This window comes from Lissotriton helveticus, chromosome 1_1 (genome assembly GCF_964261635.1).
Source record: "Lissotriton helveticus chromosome 1_1, aLisHel1.1, whole genome shotgun sequence".
NCBI classification, from domain to species: Eukaryota; Metazoa; Chordata; class Amphibia; order Caudata; family Salamandridae; genus Lissotriton; species Lissotriton helveticus.
In genome coordinates, this window is record NC_136057.1 from 1,288,242,203 (window position 1) to 1,288,265,034 (window position 22,832).

The 22,832-nt window shown below is 40.2% G+C and overlaps 1 protein-coding gene across 1 annotated transcript in view; it reads left to right on the forward strand.

Annotated features, from left to right (window-relative positions):
* ASB15 (ankyrin repeat and SOCS box containing 15) overlaps window positions 1-22,832 on the forward strand; it is a 105,934-nt gene that overhangs the window by 34,260 nt on the left and 48,842 nt on the right. The window contains exon 4 of the mRNA XM_078680902.1: window positions 13,552-13,710. Within this exon, the coding sequence (XP_078537028.1) occupies window positions 13,552-13,710 (159 nt within the window). The remainder of the gene's footprint in view (window positions 1-13,551; window positions 13,711-22,832) is intronic.

Here is a 22,832-nt window from a genome sequence, read left to right on the forward strand (position 1 = left end):
GGAGACAGTGTTCTTCGGTTTTCAGATCTGGATGCTGGATTGTACATTGAGGTTGCTTATGGAGAAGGTAAAGAAGGTTCGCAGGGATAGAATGCTGGCTTATGAGTGGAGAGACAGATAGCGAGGGTATTAGGTCTATTGTCAGCTTCCATTCAACCAGTCTTCCAGGCTCCTTTACATTATCGAGCTCTTCAAAGATTGAAGACAAGATTCTTACACAGAGGAGTGTCATACTCATAGGAGGTAGAGATAGATGTGGAAAGGAGAGACAAACTGAGATGGTTTTTGGAGAATGTGGAAGCGTGGAATGGAAGGGCTATTTTTAGACCAACACCAAATGTAGTGGTAGAATCGGATGCCAGTCTTCAGGGCTGGGGAACAAGTTGTGGCTCCTTGATGACAGGGGAAAAGTTGAGGGATCATGAAAGACAAATGCACATAAATGATTTAGAGTTATTGGCAGGTTCTTTCGCTATAAAGAGTTTCATCAGGGGTCGTATCACATGCTGTGTACTTTCAAGGATGGACAACATCTCTGCAGTACCGTATGTCAACAAACTGGTGGGACCTTGGTCCAAAGCTTTGGTAGATCTAGCAAGGGATTTTTGGCACTTTTGTCTGAGCAGGAACATTTGATTCAAGCAAAGTAGATTCCAGGAATGAACAATATGATAGCAGACTGGAATGCAAGAGAGTTGAAGGATTTCAGCGATTGGAAATCGAACAGGGAGGTGTTCAACTTAATAAACAAGAGATGGGGTCTGTTCAGGGTAGATCTGTTTGCAAACAGGGTGAATGCCCAGATAGAATGGTTTTACAGTTGGAGGCTGGACCTGGAAGCAGAGGCAGTGGATGCGTTCCTTCAGAATTTTAGCAAAATTTGGGGATATGCATTTCCTCCTTTTGCTTTGATTCAGAGGACATTATTGAAAGTGCAGAAAGAACAGGTAAAAAGTGGTGTTGATTGCACCATTTTGGCCATCCCAAGTTTAGTATCCAGATGCCATGGAAATGTTGATAACGAACCCAGTACTTCTACGGAGTTTCCCAGATTAGTTAGTGATTACACTGGGAGACAGACACAAGTTAGTTCTGCAAGGACAGTTGCGATTGATTGATTGGCTGATTTCGGGAGAGCATGGCAGGTGTCGGGATTATCGTTGGAAGCTTCAAATCTCATTAAAGGAATCCATGGGCTCCATGGACCTTGAAGGCATATAGATTGGCCTGGAAAAGATGGGTATGTTGGTGTGTTTTGAGGGGTGTGGGTCCAGTATCCGCACCTGTGGTAGATGTGGTAAATTATTTATATGAAGTTTTCTTAGAGGGATGGTGCTACAGCTCAGTGAACATTAGTAGAGCAGCAATTTCTACTGGTTATGATTTGATAGATAGCGTACCTATAGGACAGCAAGACGTGGTGAAATGGTTGTTAAAGAGTGTGAGGTTAAGGGCCCCTCCGGGGGCTAACTATTCGTCATTTTGGGACGTGGATGTAGTATTGCAGGAGCTTGCAAGCTGGTCTGAGAAAGAATTTCTTGATTTAAAAAGGATTTCTTTGAAATTGGTTATGCCACTTTGCCTAATTTCATTTAGGAGGGTCTTGGATGTTAAGGCCCTGGAGGTCACTGGACATAGGTATTTACCAGAAGGAGTTTGCTTCAACGTTAAGAGGAGAACAAAGACTATGTCCAGAACGATCTTTTATCCGAATTTGGATATGTGTGGGAAGTTGTGTGTGGAGAGATGTTTGCGAGAATATGAAAGAAGAACAGAGAGTTTGAGAGATGGGGTGAACTCTCAATTGATAATTTCTTTCAGAAAACCTTACAAGGCAGTGTCAGCACCTTCTTTGCCTAGGTGAGTGAGAGAAGTAATGAAGAAAGCAGGAATAGAGCTCAATAAGTTTGGGGCACATTCTACTAGAGGTACTACGGCTTACAAAGCCTTTCTGTTAGGGGCTGGTAGAGTGACTGGAATTTTAGCGGCTGCTGATTGGTCATCTGAATGAGTATTTAACAAATATTATTTTAAACCTGTACAGTGTACAGTGAGGAATAATATGCCAAGGCTTTAAATATGCATAATATTGGCCTTCCATGCCTTGTCATAAAATTCAGCTTTTCCACAGCTAAGGTGGGTATAAAATCAGGATTTTATTAAAGACACGGAGGCTGATATTATACCACCATGTAAATTCCCACCCTATAATAGGTGTTTTTGATTATTTTGCAGGAGGAAAGGTCAGGAAGTAAAGTGGAATTGATGCAGAAGATGAAATGGTTGTAGTTTGTTCTTAAATATTCATCAAAGTTGGACATTTTAGTTTGTTCACAACAAAAGAAGGAAGGTGGCTGCCACACAGGGAATTATATGGATAATGGAATGTTAATAGATTCTTGCTCTGAAAACAAAAAAAAATGAAAAACAAGTTCACTATAACAAGAACACATCCATAAGTAATTTCCAAGAACGAAAAAACTAATCCAACATCCCACGCCATTTCGAATCTTTGAGTACTTCTTCCTCCTCATCCTCTTCTACTGTTGACCCTGTCCTACAAAATAATATAATTATTAAACAAGGTTGGGTCCTGGGTGAGAATAGTATTAGACTCTGTTTCTTTAATAAAATCCAGATTTTCTGATCATCAAGGCTGGGGAAAATCTAAATTTTATGTCGACTGGAGGCTAATATTATTGCAAGTTCAAAGCTTTCTTAATAAACAACGAGCTGCATTATCAACAGGGTTTCAAATACAATCTGTGAAAAACTGCATCAGTTGACCAGTCCACACTTCTCAATATGTCTGGTAAAGCTCCTCTTAACATAAATGCCTGAGAAGCAGATACTCCCCTTACAGAATGTGCTCCGAACAATCTCACATCCACACCTGAATTTCACATCACTTCCTTCACCCACCTCGCAAGAGTTGGAGCTGACACGCCTTCATGAGGATACCTGAAGGATACTAACAACTGACTCCCATTCACCTCTCTCAACAGTAAAGTTCTCTTCTCATACTCTTTCACACAATGTACTACACACAGTTTTTCATGGCTATCAAAATAAGGGTAGAAAATAGAATGAGAGTGTGTTTTTGTTCTTTTATTTTAAAAAAGCACACATCCTCAGGAGAAAATATCCTGTTTGTAACCTCCTGCGCCCTTACATCTGACACTCTCCTAAAAGATATTAAACATAAAAAATAGTCAATTTCAGCGATGAAGTTTTAATATCTAGAAATGTATTGGACCCCAAACCATCCAAATACCTCAGCACTTTGGTTACACCCCAGACTGAATTATACCTTGAAAACGGGGGCTTTGATATTGATTTGACCATGTGCTGCATGCAATAATGCTCCAGGCTCATATAAATCTTGGACCATGTGCTGCTTTCTTCTCGAACCCTCAACTGCTCTAATCCCCACCACACTCTAGTGCCAATCATTATGGCTTTTGAGCAGTGAAAAGGGGTTTCTAGCACTTCACTAGAAATGTAAAACATGGTTATTAGTCAAAAATGAGATACAAATAATACAATTTCACTACTTGGCTAGTCACAGCTTTGTGTCGCCAAGGAATTGATCATATAATGCTAACCTTTCCAAACTTTCCCAGATTTAGCACATTTTCTTCACATAGGCAGTTGAAGCAGAGGCAGGAGGCCTAACTATGCCACTGAGCATGCGCCTGTCAGACCTTAACTTTCCTCTCCTCAAGTAGGAGAATATAATTTTTGGTCATTCAGCGGATATGTTTCAACTGTGTTTGTTGTTTCACCCAGGTGCAAGACATATAGATCAGTAACAAGAAAGTCAAGAGAAATTGAGTATTAGAAAGCAGACAGAAATTGGCCTCCTAATAACGAATGGTTACCATGACATAGTATAATATATTGAAATCACACTGACTGAACTGAATAAGATCATTGTGCTCTTAGAGGCTTGACCCCAATTTACAATTTTAAAGTAACTACTAACTTTTCACACGTAGGAGGAGATCTCTGCCACTGAGATGAAGAGTTCCCATGATAAACTATTGTAAAAACGTTTATTAAACGTTAATAAAAATCTAAATCTAGCTTAATGTGCCATATTAAAGTAAATTGATGTTATAGATTTTTTTTTAAAGTAGAGTAAAATGCTGCTGCATCTTATCTAAATTTTGAATGAAATATTTAATAAATGTAGTATATTAAATTAAATTAAAATAATGTTTTGAAATATTTATTCAAAAACACCTGAAGTAAAATGATCATATTAATGTATTATGTTTTTAATAATTACTTAAAGTTAAGCATATAATGTATATAAATGATTAAAACATTTTTTTTAAATAAAGTTACTTTTATTATTAAATCAAAAATGTACTTACATATTTTATAGTAAGATTATGTTTTTGTTTATATTTAATTATTTTTATTTTTATTTGAAATAATATACATTTTTAAGAAGTTGAAATAAATTAATTTATTGTACATTGTTTTCTATGTAGTTTTTTTCAAGTCCCTGCCTCCATTAGTTTCTGTGGGAAGGTGTTGTAGTACCAGTAGTTGGCTTTTGGCCAAGTGTGGTGCTGGCCTTAATCCAGGTTTGAGCTGGAGTACATGTACTACTAATTTAGGTCATTCATTGCTGGAGTAACTTTAGAAGTGGAAGTGCAATTTATGAATGGGAATGAGCTTGTTCTTTGTGTAGGTTGGTGCCTATCCCTTTCTAAACACCTCTCTAGCCTTCCCTAAATCCCCCCTTACTCTCCCTAAACTGCTTCCATTTAATAGTACGTATTCCCCATTTCCCAGTGATTCTCCCTATTTTTCTCACAGTTACTACTAAAACGTAGGTGTACGTGTGAGGATACCTCTGCACCTGGGCAGGGATTTCTGCACATAAAAGATAGGCAAGGCAGAGACCACTGCAAGTAGGTTTTTGAATAGCTTCTTGTAGTATGTAAGTAGTATTATTTCAGTACTACCACACCTACTACAAAAAGCAGTTTATGAGTAGGCTCTGAGTTGTATGTTGCTTTGGGAATTATCAAAACAAATACAGGTAGGTAAAGTCCTGTAGACCATGAAAAAGGCTAGGAGAGCATAGCTAGGAGACCAATGTAAGATTTACTCCACAGGAAAACACCGACTTTGCCCAGCTGGCTCCCAGCGCAGAAGGCAATCAAAACAAATCATGGTGGCTTTAAGAAACCTTAGGCCCACTGACTAATGATTTGAAAGAAATGCCCAATAGCCCTTGGTGGACAGAAGCCAAGGTCAAGAGGGAACAGCAGAATGTGTCATTAGGCATTTCATAAACAATCTTCTAAAAAGGCAAGAGCCCAGGCATTCTACCTGCTGGATTTTCGAACCCCGCAAAAAAATTGATGTCCAATAATTATCTCTGAAAATAGGAGACATCAAAACCCAACAGGAACCAGCATGACCAGCACTTCATTCAAGGTGCACTAGGCCTCAACGTTCCATGAAAGATGGAAGTACAGTTTAAACATAGTAGGTAATCTGTGAACAACTCCATGCTTGCAGCTCAATCTTCCAAATTCCACAGCCCCAAACAGAGCCTCTGGTGAAGGAATCTTGGAGCAATGGGCACCAAATTGGTAAGCATTTCAGGAAAGGGGCCCATGGTCTGTAAGTCCAACAGTGTGACACCAGAGAGGCCTCTGCCCCATCATTCCTGATTTTCCTCAAAACTCTGAAAAGAGTAGAATGGGGTGACTCATAGAGAAGTCCATGGTTGATGGAATGATTTCGACTAAGAATGGCCATGAGCCCAGAGACAGCAGGAAGGAGCAAAAATGAGCGAGGTGAAGAGATCCATCCAAGAATGGCAGCACCTGTCCCAGGTTAACAGTAATACGTCAATTGATCTCAGCAGAATCAAAGACTGGATTGGTCTTCTGAGACTTTCAGGGAATGTAACCCATAATTTGTGGGTCACACCAGAAGTCAGTAATGAGTGTCAGTAATCTAAGTTTAACTTAGACATCTCGCTGGTACTTTATTATTAGGGTATGCAAATACTACATGAATGTGTAGTAGTCCACAGTGTGGCAGTAGAATATAGCAGCATTCAAACTGAACAACCATGCAAGACACTACAGGGCTCAAGACTTGACAGTAGGATACGATCAAGCCAGTAAGATTAGTGAAAATGTACTACCCATGCACAACCAACCCAGGAAGAATCACTAATCTTGTTTCCTAAAAAAAATACCAAAATAACATTCAGACAGAGGACATGCAACAGAGGTTCATTAACCAAAACCACAAGCGTAAGTCAGTAACTGTACTCCACCAGCCAAAACAGACCCACCGAAATAGACTGTCCCAGCTGCTAGGCCATTACTCTCACCTGCTGCCATCAAATGCCCAAGGGCCACATAGAATGGAAAAATAGGTACACACAGGAGATGGGGTATAAGTGTGGTTGGACTAACTCCAATCCTATGCCATTTTGAGGTAAGGCAAAGCACAGATCTGTAGATTATGTGGGCCTTACCTAAAAGAAAAGAAAACACACTGACGCCTGGCAAAAACTGATGCTGATCTCCTGCTCTGCAGGAGAATTCACTTCCCATACCACCATAATCAGTGCTCAAAACAGAGTGTGCCAGTCAAGCCTTTTCTTTCCTCTCCTATAGTTGGAGAACATAATTTTGGGAAATCTATCTGAAATGTTTCAAAGGTGATTTTTGTTGTGTTACCCGGGTGCAAAATGTATAGATCAGTAAGAAGAAATTCAAGATAAATTGAGTATTAGCAAGCTTACAGCTATTGGTCTCTTATAAACTAATAGCCACCATGACATACTATAATATAATCAAATATAAGCAAGTAACTTTACACTGGCTGCATTCAGAGGTTTCGTTCAGTTTTCAGGGCCAAAGTTATCCTTTGGCTTAGGACTGAATAAGATCATTGTGCTGTTAAGGCTAATGTCTGGCCAAACTCATTTTTTAAAGTGTCCCGCATGCATTGAAAGAGAGTTACTGGATTTACTGGGAGAGATACATGAAACACATTGAGATCTTTATGTAATAGGTTCTTGGGTTCTCCTCTTTTCAGACACAGTGCAATTGAGCAAAAAACCTCATGGATAGTGGCTGGAGCTTGCTAGTATATGAGTGTGCCTTTTTCTCCTTCTTTTGAAATGGCAATCAGTGTTTTTTCAGTAGCAGCCTTATCCTACATTGTGTTTAGCAGGCAGGTAGGACCTTGATGGTGGTCCTGTGAAAGGCAACAATAGATTCCTGCCTTTGCTCCTTGTGGTGCCTGATTATAGTACTTCAACCAAATTTTTTCCTTTTGGTGCTTATATAAGTTCCACGAAATAATGTATAATTATCTGCACCTCTGCTATGATGTGGATGGTCTGCTACAATACCTCTTAAAATTCGCCATTTTAAAAGCAAAGCCTCGCCATATGCAACCAAATGTAACCCCTTCTGCGCTGCGCGAATGTTTGCGCTGTGCGGGGATTTTATTGAGTGGGCGGGATTCGGACGGCCCCCGGCCGTTGTCAGCACACGCCCACCGTGAGGTAGGACGGCCGGACCGTCCGAATCACACAAGGGGTTAATCAGTCCAAATGACTTTGTGGTGCATACTCGGGGGCTTTATTGTTGAGCACAGAAGAGTTTCTCTCTGACCGTATATTATTTTCCAATTCGTGGTAATAGATTTAATACCTGGCAAAATGAGAACAATAAAGCAGTTTTGATTGAATTGCGTAGAGTGAGGATAGAGCAAATGATTTATATATTATTATCTTATAAGCAATATTCTCTGAGATATTCAAATATGTATTACCGTTTTGCATTCTTCAAAAATTCAAGGATAAAAGAATAATCATATAAAAGATGTTTCAGGAAACTGCTTTCGAGTTTAGAATGAAAACATAATGGGAAGTCATCTAAATTAGCTGTGTATAATTTATCAGAAGTCCATGAAATTTATAAAGCACAAATCAGTTAGCCTGATAGAGGGCCACTGGTAATGGACCTGAGACATGGCAAAGCCAAATTATATGTATTGGTAAGAACTGAGAAGAGTAAAAAAACTCTTTTTTCCAAGATGCAGCAAAAGTATTTAGGAATTTGAAATATAGTTAATATCTTTTTGATATACTTTGGATGCCAAATGACCAGGTTTTTGAGAAATATGGAAGTATAGCACTGCATCTCCAATTGTAGCCACTGGATATGCGTTCTGGAAAACATGTAGCATATAATTTCATAAAATGTCATGTTTATAATAAATACCAGAGGAAAATTTGTATTTAACTTGCAACGCATAAAAAGATACAGACATATCATTGGCATAGGTGATGTAAAAAAGGGATACCTGACTCAATCCAAGATTTCCAGAAGTATTAGCTCTTAACTTCAAATGAGGATTATACCAAAGAGCTACTTTTTTAGAGTATGCAAAATTCAAATGGAAAATAGAGCCACATCCTAAATAGGGTAATCTAAGTACTTTAAATTATTGGCAATACATTGTTTATCTTACTACTGGGAATTGGAAATTGATAAGGTAGTTGGTCCTGGAATGGCTTAATCATATTTTTTCAAGTAACACCCAGTTAGGTGTCGTAGCAGAATACAAGTCTCTAGGCCCATAGAGAGAGAATGATAACCAGGGACAATTAATGGTATCTCTGAAAATCCGGTAAACCTAAATTCCTTTATCTTGGCGTTAAGTACATGATAACTTATACAAGAAGATATTTTTATTTCAAAGAAATGTGGAGATTTTATTTTCTGCACTAGAAAAGGACATTCTAAGGGAAGCATAGAATGCGAATAAACGAATTTTGGAACAATAACCATTTTCCCACTTCAGTTCTGCCCCATCTCCAAGAAATGGAGAAGCCCATTTATTGATCTTTTCTTAAATTCCAGCATCATACGTACACAGATTCTATCAACAGTACCTTTAATATATTTAAATAAAGAAACATCCACATATTTTTACACCGGAGAATACCAGAATTATTTAGCATGTCTGGAGTACAAGAAACTTTCAATTGGAAAAATCTGTTTTTATTTCATTTAGAGTATATTCAGAAAGGCCAGCATAACTTGTTATATTTTAAAGTGTATGTAGTATGTTAGTGAGTGGGTCGTCAATAATAGTAATAGATCACCAGCATAAGGCATAATTTTCAGAGTAACACCCCCAGCATTAATTACCTTAATGATGATTAATTAAGAATTCAGGCTCAGATTTATTAAGCTGTTGTGTTCTTGCATCACACAAGGTGGCGGAAGGACAACAAATAGGCTTCAGTGATATATAAAAAGCCATACAAGGTGCCATTTCTGCCGACTAGGGAGGCTTTGTGAAGAAATGTAATGAAACTCATTTGATTATGTTGTGTGATGTTACATTTCAAGGTGGGAGTCGTTCCGTGGGTGGAGCACATGCTTCCTCATGCATCCACCCATGGATTTTGGTGAATTTCCAGATTTACTGAAGCCAGTAAACCTGAGAAGGCGTCACCATGCTACACCTTCCCCAGTGAGATGTAACAAGGAGAAATATTGTTATTTTTCCTCATTATTTCCTCTTTCCACGTGTGCTGCATTTTGCAGCACACATGGAAAGAGGAAAATGCCTTTGAAGATTGTTTTTGTGCAGAAAGGTGTCTCTTACAACACAAAAATAATCCTGCCTGTAACATAGGCCACCCTGCATCTGGTGGAAGTGCGGCTGAGTTGCCGCAAGGCTGCACACACCAGTGCAAGGAGAGAGCAGAAATGGTCCATATCTTTCCACTCTCTCCCTTTCACGCAAGGCAGCACAGTATTTCTGCTAGCTGCCCTGCTTTGCATGAAAGATCGGTAAATATTGCCCCTCAATGTAGCAAAGGTTCAATAGCTAGCAAAAAGTGCAGAGATGATAATTGACAACATTCTCTAGTACTCATAAACAAATAGAAAGAATCAAAAGGAACTCCATTAACAGAAATTGTAAATTCGCATAGGGGGACATATTTATCAAAGGGTTTTGTTGTCCTGGCACCACGCAGTGGGGTTCAAGGATGAAGGAACTACTAAGTTGGATTTATCAAGACACGCAAGGCCACCTTACATGGACCCGCATGCGTTGATAAATCTAGAGTAATGCAACGCAGTACAAATAACTGCATTACGCTACTCTGCCCCAAGGAGGCGTTCCATGGGTGGAACGTGGGTGTTCCCACGCATCCACCATTGATTTTGGCACATTTCCAGGTTTAGCATTACTGGTATAGCTGGGAATGCGTCAAAATGCTATGCGTCCCCAGGTGAGGGTTAAAGAGGAGAAATATCTTTATTTCTCCTTGTTCTGTCCTCTTTGTATATGTGCTACATTCTGTAGCACACATGCAAGAGGAAAATGACCCAAAGTTTTGTTTTTGCACATGAATTTGTACCTTCCTACACAAAAACAATCCTGTCTGAAACGCAGGCACCCTTGCACTACGGCGCAAGGGTGCTTGCATCAGCGCTAGGCAGCAGTTTGTGCGCCAGCGCAAGGAGAAAGGACCAGAATGCACCACATAATGTTAAAATGGTGCATTCCTGCCCTTTGACGCAGCGCAGCAAGGTGGCTTGGTGCACTGTGCTCTGTGATTTCTTGATACATTTTTCCTTTAAGATATAAAACCTTTACCATATTTAGCAAATTAAAGCCAACTTGAAAACAATTTGCACAGTTGTAAATAGGGTTTGCAATATACTTTGTCAAATGCTTCCTCGGCATCTAAAGCAAGGAAATGTAGGAGAAAATCATGCAATTTGAGATTTGTTGAACACATGACAAATAGGCCTAATCCTGCATGAAGAAATGTTTGATTTTGTAAGTCCAGTTTGATATTTGCGAATAATGGAATACAAAGCTGCAGAGATTCTACCTGTCATTACTTTTGCATACATTTTGCAGTCCTGATTTAAGCATGAAATAGAGCTATAATTTGAGACAGAAGTATTATGTTTATCCATTTTAGGTAGGACAGTAATAAAAGCTTCCATAAAATAAGTATCAACTGAGACATTACTTTGAAATCATTAAACAATGGAAATAGATATGGTGTTCAACAAGAAGCAAAACATTTGTTAAATTCTACTGGTGTACTACTTGAGGAAGGGGGTTAGAGTAATGTAACAAAATCAAGAATTTCATCCAAAAATAAATGGCAATCCAGGAAATCTATCTTGTAACTTGATGCCAGGTGGTCTTTGAGTCTGAAGAAGTGTAATACAATATCTTTTGGAATTTGTGTTGGTTTAGTTTTGCATAGAAAAACATTAATCCATTGGCTACATTTTTGGTAGATGCTAGTACGTTTCAGTCTAAGTTCCTAATAACATTAATCTGAATAATTTTTTTTAATACGTTAATAATTACCAATAATTTTACCAGATCTGTTAGCATTGTGCTAATGTGTGACTCTATCATTAGACAATTGCAAGCCAGCTCTTTTATTCAGTATTAAGCTCTAAAGATATTAAAGTTTCTATAATTTAAATGTATAGCTATTGTTATTAGATGAAATAAATTGTTTTAAACAAATCTCATTGTCCTGAAGATGGTCTCAAATTCTGCTTAGCCACAAATGAGACCGAAACTTCGATGGATTAACCAACGCAAATGCTCACAAATGGAATTACTTGACAAATTGCTCTGGATAGAAATAATATTAAAGGACAATTGATATGTAGTTGAGCTGTTGCCCTATCATTCCCAGGTCATGTCTTGGTAAAGCTGTATTTTTTCTGTGATCATTGTTTGACATGGGACTTGAATGATAATATGACCCTATACAGTCATTGTGTTTTAGTTGGGGTATTAATCATTAACAAATTAAATATGGTCATACTAAAGCACTCCTAATTATATCATTGACATATCCAAAACATATTGATGCATTAATTGATATATTGTTTGTATTTAGTGTGTGTATATATGTTGATTGGATGTTGTTGTACACCAAAATCCTTATCAAGAATAATCAAAAGCAAACATTTTCTCCTTCTTCAGGGGAAATTTGTATTGACGTATACCTGTGAACTAACCCATGTAAAAGTTACCTGCTAAAGTGGGTTGAACAGATGAAAAATATTGAAAAGTTTCATGTAACAAGAACATTTTAAATTTAAAAGTGCCCCATATTTTTCTTGTGTGTTGTATACATCTAGAGTGTTGCTTCTTTACTTCTCCTTACAAACAACATTGTCTTGGAGACTGGATTAGTTTTGGAGCCTCTTGTGTATACATAGGGATATTCTGGCTAGGTATATTCGATAGCTAATGCATTTGATAGCTGGTTTTTCTGTGTAATTTTGTACTTGTTCTGTGTCTGTGAGTCTTGTGATACCGTATGATGACCTCTCAGACGGGCCATCAAATGCAACCAGTGGTCTTATATTTTGCTCATATCATTGCATCACAGTGTTAAATAAAGCTCTTAAAAAAAATGAAAGTGATTCTACCAGGTCTGGGAACTGCAAGTATAACAGGAGTGTGACCAGGGGCCATCTGCTTCCTTTTTGGATAGGCAGCCAGTCCACCAATTCAAAAATGATCCCACTAAGTCATTCACACTGCAAGAATAGTTGCAGTGTAAATGACTTAGGGCCAGATGTAGGAGCCTAAATACCGGTCGGTAACGGCCGATTTCGGCTGTTACCGACCGGTATTTAAGAATTGGCATGTAGGGGCCCTATTTTACCTATTTGGTAAAATTACCTAATCGGTAAATTTACCGAATCGGTAAAATACCGATTCGGTATTTTTACCGAATCAGTAACTTCCCGATGTAGGTGGGACTCTTCTGAGTCTCAAAGGCCTTACAGATTCGGTATTTTACCACCCAATTCAATTGGGCGGTAAAATACCAAATCCAGGTGTGCATGCACATTTGTGCATGCACACCTATGCCATGTGACAGACAGACATGCCCTTAGGGCATGTCTGTGTGCCACATGGCACACATGCCTGTATTTGGGGTGCTAGAGGGTGTCAAAGTGACACCCCCTGCACCCTTGCAGGAATCGGTATTTACTGATTCGGTAATTACCGAATCGGTATTTCCCATTGATTCCTATGGGCTTCACAGCCCATTGGAATCAATGGGAAATACCGATTCGGTATTTACCGAATCGGTAAATACCGAATTTTAAAGAATCGGTAATTCAATTACCGATTCTTCCTAAATCTCCCTCATTCATATTTACCGATTCATAAATACCGAATCGGTAAAATTCGGTATTTATGAATCGGTAAATACGATTTTCCTACATCTGGCCCTTAGTCATCATTGCAAACTTTAGCAAGAGTCACACCTATTAGATTTCCGAAGATGTGCTTCTAATGTCAAAGATACTTTATGTTTTTGTGTTTTTTATCTAGCCAGTTCATGCATTACTAGTGGTTCATTTAGGCTTTTCTTCAAATTGGAAACACAATATTGTCTCTATATGCTTCAGCAAATAATCCTTTAGCATCTATGCATAATAGTCACTATGGTCTGTCTCTTCTGTACAGCATCAAATAAAACTATCTGGGAGCAGAAGACCAATGATGGTGAAACCCCGCTAACGCTGGCAGCCAAGGCTGGCTGTGCGGAAAATGTTAAAACACTGCTGGAGAAAGGAGTCTGGCCGAACACAAAGAACAGAAGGGCAGAATCTCCTCTCCTCATTGGTAATGAGATCAGAACTACTGTTTCTAATAGATATGTTTAGAGTGGGTTTTGGTCAGCATTGCTCATGATTGTATGGATGTCTTGCCTATCCCACTTCTCTGCTGCTGGTTTGCTAAATGTCTTAACTATTTTTGATTTTCCCACCAGAAGCATATAGTACCTAATGTCATTCCTTGCTTTGCCGTGCTTCAAATGGAGTATTTTCTCTGCCTCTTTCTTATTCCTACCCTCCATCCTCTCTTTTCTATCCTTGTGCCCCCCACGCACACTCTTGCCTCACAAGTCCACCCTTTTTAAACAGTTTTTGCTGCCTGCTGCACTGTTGGTGGATGGCTATCTTAAAATAATTTTGTGACCATTCCAAAATGGCTGCCCATGCATAGTAATGCACACATTTGCGTACACGTTATCAGTGGTTATCTCTAAATGCGTTTGTTAAATCTCATTCAAAGAACACACATCCACTGTGGCCACCTTTCAAAGAGATTTGTTAAAATAAAACAAAATTTACAGCCATCGTTTTATACATTTTGTAATTTAACATTTATCGAAATGCTGCTCCAAGATGACCACTGTGTATGTTCACACATTTCAGTGGCTGCCTAAGTTAGCAACAAGCACTCACAAAGCCAATAGATTTCACAGCCGAGACCTATTGGCTTGGCCACTGTTTGTTTTTCATGTGGTTCTTTCCAAATCTAGCCCTCTGAGGAGGAGAGGTGGGAGTAGATGTTTGAAGGAAGGCATCTAAGAGGTGAGATAGATATACATAAATGTGCTTTGCAAAATGTAAAAAGGGACAACTCCAATGAGCGATGGAATATGGTTCTAGTAAAGGTACATAACCCAAAGACGAGGAGCATGGTCTTCATGTTAGGGAAGAGCAAGGATGTAAAAGGCAATTTATCACATAAAACCTGTGCGAGGGGTGGACAGTTATTAGGATCAGTTTTGCATCAGGAGGTTTCTTCACCATTTCTGCCAAGACAAAGAGGACTAGAGTAGTTAAGGTGCTGCTACATTTTAGCTACATTTTGCTAGAGTTCTCCCATGTCCAGATGTAAGTGCCACAGGGGACGCAAGCCTAGCATTGCATAGTAGAAGAGGATACAGGTCCTTAGGTGCAAAGGATTTTAGCAGTGTCACTATTAGCTTCTGGTTAGCTTCTGGCGTCTGTAGAGAAAGGAAACAAAATGTACAGGTATCTTCACTGTGTGAACAGTATGGGGAAATGTGAAACTGAAAACACTGAATCCAACAGCGTAGGGCAAGTTGCAGTGCTGGATTTGCAAAATGAGGTGTTAACACAAGTGTACAAGTTCACCTTGTGTGTACACACGATGGAGGAAGGTGCACCTGGAAGCAAAATAAGTGAGCACTCTCCTGGCGTTTGTTTGGAGGGTGTGTGTGTTGCTTTTTTTCCCTTGGTAATTGGACTAAGGTACTTTTACCTGTGTGAAATCTAGAGATTCTCTTTTGCAACACAGTGTAATGTGTGTCAGCCATAACACTCCAAAGCAAAGAAGTTACCACCATTCATTTATTGGCAGGTATCAAGTGACATTTCCCTCCTGGACTAGCTTCACTTTTATTGGCCTTACTTTTTTATAACTCTTCAGTTACATGTGGAATAAAATGTTAACTACACAAATGGTCATCCAAAATATTGGGGAGTAACCTCTTCTATCCCCTTGTCAATTCATGTGTGTTCTATGTAAACATACCTGGTGTGTGTTTATGTCCCGTGTTGGACCCATGCATAGTGCCTCGCCTTTTCTACTGTTTTTAAAAGAACGCATGCTCATGCTACTCTCCCTGTTGTCCTGCATAGTCCATAACAACGTTACTTACTGAAAACCTCACTTCACATTCTATGACAATTTCCTCAATATCCTTCAAAATTTCTTTCTGTAAGGTATCCATTGGTATATCCTCTCCAACTACTCCAAATTCTCAACTTTGGATCACACCTTACATTTGCTTACTCAATACCACAAAAGGGCAATCATTTGCAATTAGCATAAACATAACACTCCAGAAAAACCTAACAGTGATAGATAAACTTTGAACCTCATTTTCTCAAACATTAGATAATGCAAAGTCCACCTTCTTTTAAAATATTATCTCCACATTATGGTCCCCTTCTCAATGTCTCACATATACAATAACCTGAGCACACCTCCACGTACATTTATAACTTCATCTTCATTCTTAGACAGCGGTTTTGCATCATACTTCTGCTACAAGAGCTCCACAATTAGACACTGCCTCTCTAATTTAGTCACTGCCCCACTACCTCCTTGAGCTCTGTCACACTCCAATCACACTCCACTTATTTCTTTGACCTCTTTACTACTTCACTAATGGAGTTTAATCTCATTTTCAAATCCACTAGCCCATCATGCGAATCATCTAATCCCTTCAGTCCACAAAGAACCTTCTTTCCACTTCAGGCCACAGACTATTAAACTCTTGGGTTTTTCTTCAAGGGTACTTCTGAGCTTAATTCCTTTAGACAGTCACTCCTCATTACCCGGATCTTCACTCCATTTCATCTGTGTTGTTCTACTACCTTTATTGAAAAACACCACTAACATTACACCACCTCTATTATCTACTATCCCAACTAGCTTTAATTTCCTAGCTACAGTAATGCTTAGTTTTTTAATAAATCACTATATAGCTCTCTTCTACCAAACTGCTTACCCCTTCCGGTTGGACTTCTGTGCTCATTATTCAACTGAAACCACTTGATCTTCTCTCCTCATCAACAGCCCGCTCTCCTATCCTCCTACCTACTGATCTTTCTGCAGTATTTGACACTGTACATCTCTCTGCATTACTTTCTTCCTTCTATACTATTTGCATTTGGGCTCTCCTCTGCAGTGGCTTTCCTCTTGTGTCCCTGGCTGCTTAGTCTCTTTGTTTAGAGATTCCAAAAGCTCTCCACTGACCAACCTATCATTTGGGTTCCTTTAAGGACCAGCCGAAGGACTGCTCCTATTTTCTTTCTGCCCACCATACTTGGGGTTATCATCTCCCCTTTTGGGTTCTCCTTCTCACTCTACTTGTCTACCTGCTCCCAGTTATGCATTTCTAATTCCTTCACCATCATTCAACATTAAATTTCCCCAAAGTCTCTTTTTATATCCTCTTTTGCCCCCATCCTGCTACCTAGTTTTACCCACTTTTCCCCCAAATAGTATGACTTTCCCTCCTCTACAAGAAATCTTCATGTGCGCCTCAAACCTTTGGTCTGTATGGATCTGTCTAGTACTACCACCACAAATGCAACACTGTACCAGATACTAAACATAAGAAAATAGTGCCCATGTTTTTGTACCTCTAAGGCACTAAATAAATGACTCAGGGTCAATAAACTTGATTAATAAATCAGTCTGCTCATGGACCTCCCTCAATATTCCTACACCCCACTCAACAAGGTTCTTTTTTTTGGTACCAGAACCCTATTTGCATTGTTCAGGCTCACACTCACCACTCCTTTTAGTCATGAAGCTGGGGGCCTCTTAGCTAAAAAAAACAAGAGGGCCTGTTACAAGTTGTTTATAATTGTACTCAAAGTGGTGCACTATATTTCCCCAGACTACACTGCCACCATTCTGATTTGTTAAACCCCCTACAGTTATCGATGTTATGCCAACTGGAACCTACTGAAGACACCAATATCTCCTTGTGCCATATCAGGATTGGAATCACTCTGTCTTCTGTCTCCCATCACTGAAATTCACTTCATCATGTTTTCCCCTCTCCTAGTGAGTTTAGATCTACCCTGAAGAATAATCTCACAACATTAGAACTGAAGAGCCACTGATTAGAGTAGAATAGAATAGAACAAATGTTATAAAACGATCTGCTACCTAAAAGGCATCCCGCCACTATAGATACAGCAGAGATGGATGACGAAACTAGAGGTTCAGTTGAAATAAACAAGTTTTAATATTTTACCTAAGCAATTGTTATTGGTCAATGATCTTAGGTGGAAAGGTTTAGAGTTCTGAAGTTTGGCCGCCAAATAGGACAAAATTCAAACTCACAGTTGACTCCACAAGATTTTTGGAATAACCAGCCAATGTCCCATTGCTGATCATAAACTGCAAGCAGGCACTTCTGTTGAAAATTTGTGGGCCAGGTAGGAAGGGCTTTTCTGGTGAACCAATTTGTGCGTACAGCAAAGGGCCTTGAATAAAATGCAGGGCTGTCAGATGTTGTTTAACAGAATGATGCTTGGGAATTCCCCCAACAATCGACTCTGACTGCTACAATTTGAACTGTCCATAACCTGTTTAGAATGTATTGTGGAATCCTTAGATAAATGGAACTGCCATAACCAATTATGGATGATATCAGGCTCTGAACCACAGTTTCTGAGAGGCAGTGGTTAAAAGAAGAAGAACGTTATCATGCAACGATTTTAAAATCCACAAATAGGAGTTGGCAACAGTGCTAACTCGTTTATTGAATGTTAAGGAGGTGTTAGTAGTAACTTCTAAATTCCTTGCCACAATTGTAAGTGGTGGAGGTGCATCAAGTAAGTTCTCATGGCCACCAATCGAAAGACCAGAATTTAATTTCTTTCTCTGTTAAGCTTCAAGCAATTTTGCCGTATCTAATTTGTGACTCAAGACATGCAACATCTGAAAATAGATCTCTTATCTTCAACCTCTTTTTGTGATAGATAGAATGATTTGTGTATCATGAGCATATGAGACTAGATTGAAGTTGTAGCCTCTTACCCCTACAACTAGCAGATACATATAACTATTAAATAGAGTGGGGTTTAATACTGAACCTTGAGGGATGCCACAGTTTAGGGTAAATGGTACTGAGCGGTAAGGTGACATAGAGAAAATCTGAACTCTGCCCATGAAGCAGAATTGCAGCCAGCTCAGAGTATTCCTACGGATGTCAAATCCCATAAGCCTACAGAATAAGGCTGCACGAGAGACTGCATTGAGTGCTGCTGACAGTGACCCCTGATCCAAGATTCTTTCTCAAATCATCCGTCATAGAAAGAATGCCAGATTCCATGCTGTGTGACTCACTTCCCACATCCTAACTATGAGGAGTCAAATAAGGAGTTAAGTTCAAAATAATCAGAAAGCACATCAAATCAAAAATGTAAATAGGTGTAACAATTGTGAGGGTAAACATTCTAGTGTTTACAAGGGAGTAACTAACATAGTAAGGGTAATGCTGATACACTAGAGGTATGCAACTTTTTTTGTCTAAGCAGCTTTTATTGTGGTAAATAGAAATGGCATATTGTTTGTTTTGGGATTTGTGCTTTTGTTGGGGCAGAAATGTCCTCTGTATGATAATGACATGTATACCAGTCCTGAAGTGCCCATCTGTATTGTTGTCTGGATCCCTAATGGTGATTTTATGTCATAGGTGAACACGTGTGCGCTATGACATAGGCCTGTCTCACGTATAGCAGTCTTATTGGAAAGGGAGGGACTCCCAAAGCGCTACCCTCATAGTGGTGAAAGGCTACAACCTTCAGCAGGAGTAGTAAGCAGCACAAGTGCTGTGGAGGTAGCATAGCGTGTAGTGAGCATTAGTAGTGAGCAGGACCTTTTTACCCTGTATCACTGGAGTGAGGCCTACAGGCTCACTCACCTTTTTAAATGTTCTGCTGCAGTAGCAATAGTGCAACTGAAAAGTGGGAGGGTGTAGGTGCTGACACATCAGTGGAGATGTGTGTTGAAGGAGCAGCAAGCACAGAAGGAACTCTGGGATCAGTTGAAACAACCCTGGAGGGTCACTCTGAACGTTTGACACCATTTTGCAAGCAATTTTGGATGCCAAACCAACTCTTAAAACCAAGATAGATGCTGTGGCCACAGATGTGAATCTCCTTTGGACTGATCATGAAACTGTGGTGGGAAGGGTAACACAGAATTAATCTGTACTCGCCTTGGTATGACCTTTGTGTAATGTTGTGGTATATGACAAGCACTAGGACTAGCCCAGCCCATGTAATGTGGGAAGGACACAGGGGGGAAGAAGGAGGAAGAGGAGTCAAGGGGACAGTAAGGAGCAGGGAAAGTAAGAAGGCAGAAGGAGGAAGGAGGAAGAGGAGTCAAGGGGGACAGTAAGGAGCAGGGAAGTAAGAAGGCAGAAGTGTAAGAATAAAGATCCCACCAAAATACCTGTTGTGTTGGTGTTGTCTGTTCCGGCCTAACAACACTACATCTGGCGACGAAGGTGGTCGTGGACCCTGGCTGTGAGTGACTGGTGCCAGGGTGTCCACTGAAGCACCACTGAAGTACCTTTTGCATACCTTGCCAGCACTCAAAGGCTGATTTAACATAGTGGAGTGTGTTACCCAGTTTTGCTGCAGCCATCTGAAGATCATTCCTGTTAATGCTGCCAGATCCACGTTTCTCTTAATTGTTGGGACCAATGTATTACTAGGCCTCTCGCTGCTGCTTCTACATGTTCCTCTGAATATTGACATTATAAAATTCACCGCATCCGCACCAAGTCACAAGGAGCTGCGCAGTTTCCAGTGGTCAGACATATCTTTGCTCAACAGTTACATAGCTGCGCACTACCCATCCATACGCCATGTCTGGGTCTCCATCATCGAGACAGCGTCATGCCTTGGCTGGCGCCAGCACCAGGCTGGAGTCCCCTACACCAACATCCGAGGCAGGAGGCCACAGACTCGCCATGATCGAGTCCCATTTCTGCACCCGCCGGAACCCCTAGTTCTCATCTCTGGTGGTGGCATGAGCCTTCGCTGGCAAGAATGGCTTGAAGATTTTAAGGACTTCATGAAAGGTTCACATGTGATGGATGAGGGTCAGCAGCTCATTGCCCTACGCAATTTAATTGGGAAAGAGGTTGGTCAGATTATAAAGGAACCTCCGACTGAGAGTGCGTTGTCTTATGCAGATGTGCGTGATGCTCTAAACAGGAAATTTCTTCACAAGAAGAACATCGATAATGAAAGGTACACATTCAATCTGGCATCTCAAGAAAAGGATGAGTCCATGAGTACATTCATCACACACTTCAGACGTTTGGCTCGCTACTGTGAGTTTGATTCTTTCACGACGGAAGACGCTCCTCATCTGCAAATCATAGAAGGATGCCAGTCGGAGTCATTACGAAGACGCCTCTTAAAGAAAAGTTACTCTCTTGATGAGATTGAAGAAATGACGCAAGTTCACGATCAGGCGGAAGAACATGCTAAGCAAATGAAAGCTGGAAGAGGCAAAAAACAAGAACAGGCATTCCGTCTCCAATCTCATGCCACAGACAGGCACTCCCGCGCAAAACAACGATCCTCAAGATCCAAAACTCAGTCTCACTGTACAGATCGTTGTCGTTGTCACAGTCGGACTGACAAACGACAGGAGCGCCAACTTAAATGCTATTGCTGTGGATATGACTCCCCTCACACGGACACTTGCCTTGCGCTAGGCCAAAGATGTAGGAAGTATGGCAGGGACAATCATTTTTAGAATGTCTGCAAAGCACCTCGCAAAGACACTCACAGAGATAATTACAGACAATCCAGAGAATCCAACACTCGCCATCATGCCAAAGCGGTGTGGGACCGCAGAGATCCGTCCACTGACTCTGTTCCGGCCTAACAACACTACACTATGGTACAGGAACCGCACAGCCCAATAATTCAAACATATGAGAGCTACAAGAACATGCACAACATCTTGTTCCACATCACCCACATGCTCAAAGGGAGGAGTAAATCACATTAGCCTCACCCTTGTGGGAGGAAGGATCGGGCACGTTGACACTATCAAACTCTGTGGCTCCATCCATGTGGGCCACAAAGTCTCTACCTAAAAATAAGGGAATGCACCAACTAACATGCAAGCTGTAAGCATGTAACTTGCTGCATGAGAGCAGACAGTCCAAATAGTTAACAGCATTTTATTTTAAATGGTACACCGATTTCGAAGAAACCCATCTAATAAAAAAATAGGAACAAAAAGTGCTGGGGTGCCAATTTCATGTCATACCTTTGGTGAGAGCTCTATCAGCTAATCTAAGGCTATCTTTATTGGTGGACATGGAATTTAAAAAAAATGTTTTTATTTGGGTTTTATGATGAAACACCATTAACATTAACAATAAACAATCATGGTGTGTTCATTTAGCAAATTGCCCACGTCATACCAATATAAATATTCTATTTTCAGTACAGAACCTTTCGCCTATCCTCCATAAAGCAATCAGTCATACAAAAATACATATGCACATTAAGCATCGCCAAACAATCGCTACCAAACCCCTCCCCTCTCATTTCCATACCCATTCCCATGGGGCAGAACTGACTTCAAATACAGGTTTTTCCCTTAAGCAGCAAAGGTCCATCTCCACTCTCCATGCCCCCTGGATGGAGCTGCAGTCTGTCGCCACTGATGGGATATGTCTGTTTTCCCTATCAGAAGACCCTGATACACAAGGGTCTGCTCTACGAGTGTAAATCCCTCTACATTGACCATATTAAAGTGAACCATTTTAGGAGCAAGCCCAACCACACAGCCAGTGACAACATTGAGCATTGCTTCAAAGGAATCTCAAAAGGGGTGAAGGACTGTGCAACTCCACACAATGTGCAGAAAATTGCCCACTGCCATGCATCGTCGGAGGCACATGGGACCTGTCCCTCAATTAATTTGGCACAGTTTGTGTTTGTTAAATTTACAGTACATGTATTTGAATTGGATCAGGTGGAATCATACAGTAATCACCAAGTCCTGGGATCTAAAAAGAACCATTGCCCATTCAACATCATCCGTCATCCCGAGATCACCCTCCCATTTTTCCATAGTGCTGGAAAGTAATCTGAGGTGTTAAATATCAAAGACTTATATGTTATAGTAGACACACGACCCTGATCAGGAAGGAAGCCTTATTCAAATTTGCTTCGAGTGAACTATAGTCAGTTAGGTTGGCATCAGTTGGAGAGCGTGCCACACTGCAGATATCTTTAAAACAGAGCATGCTTGAGCCCAAACTCCTTCTGAAATTTGGCAAATGATTTGATGAGAGCGCTGGCAATGACCTGGCCCAGAGAGGTGATACCTAGTGAATCCCATCATTGAATACCCTGCAAAGATGA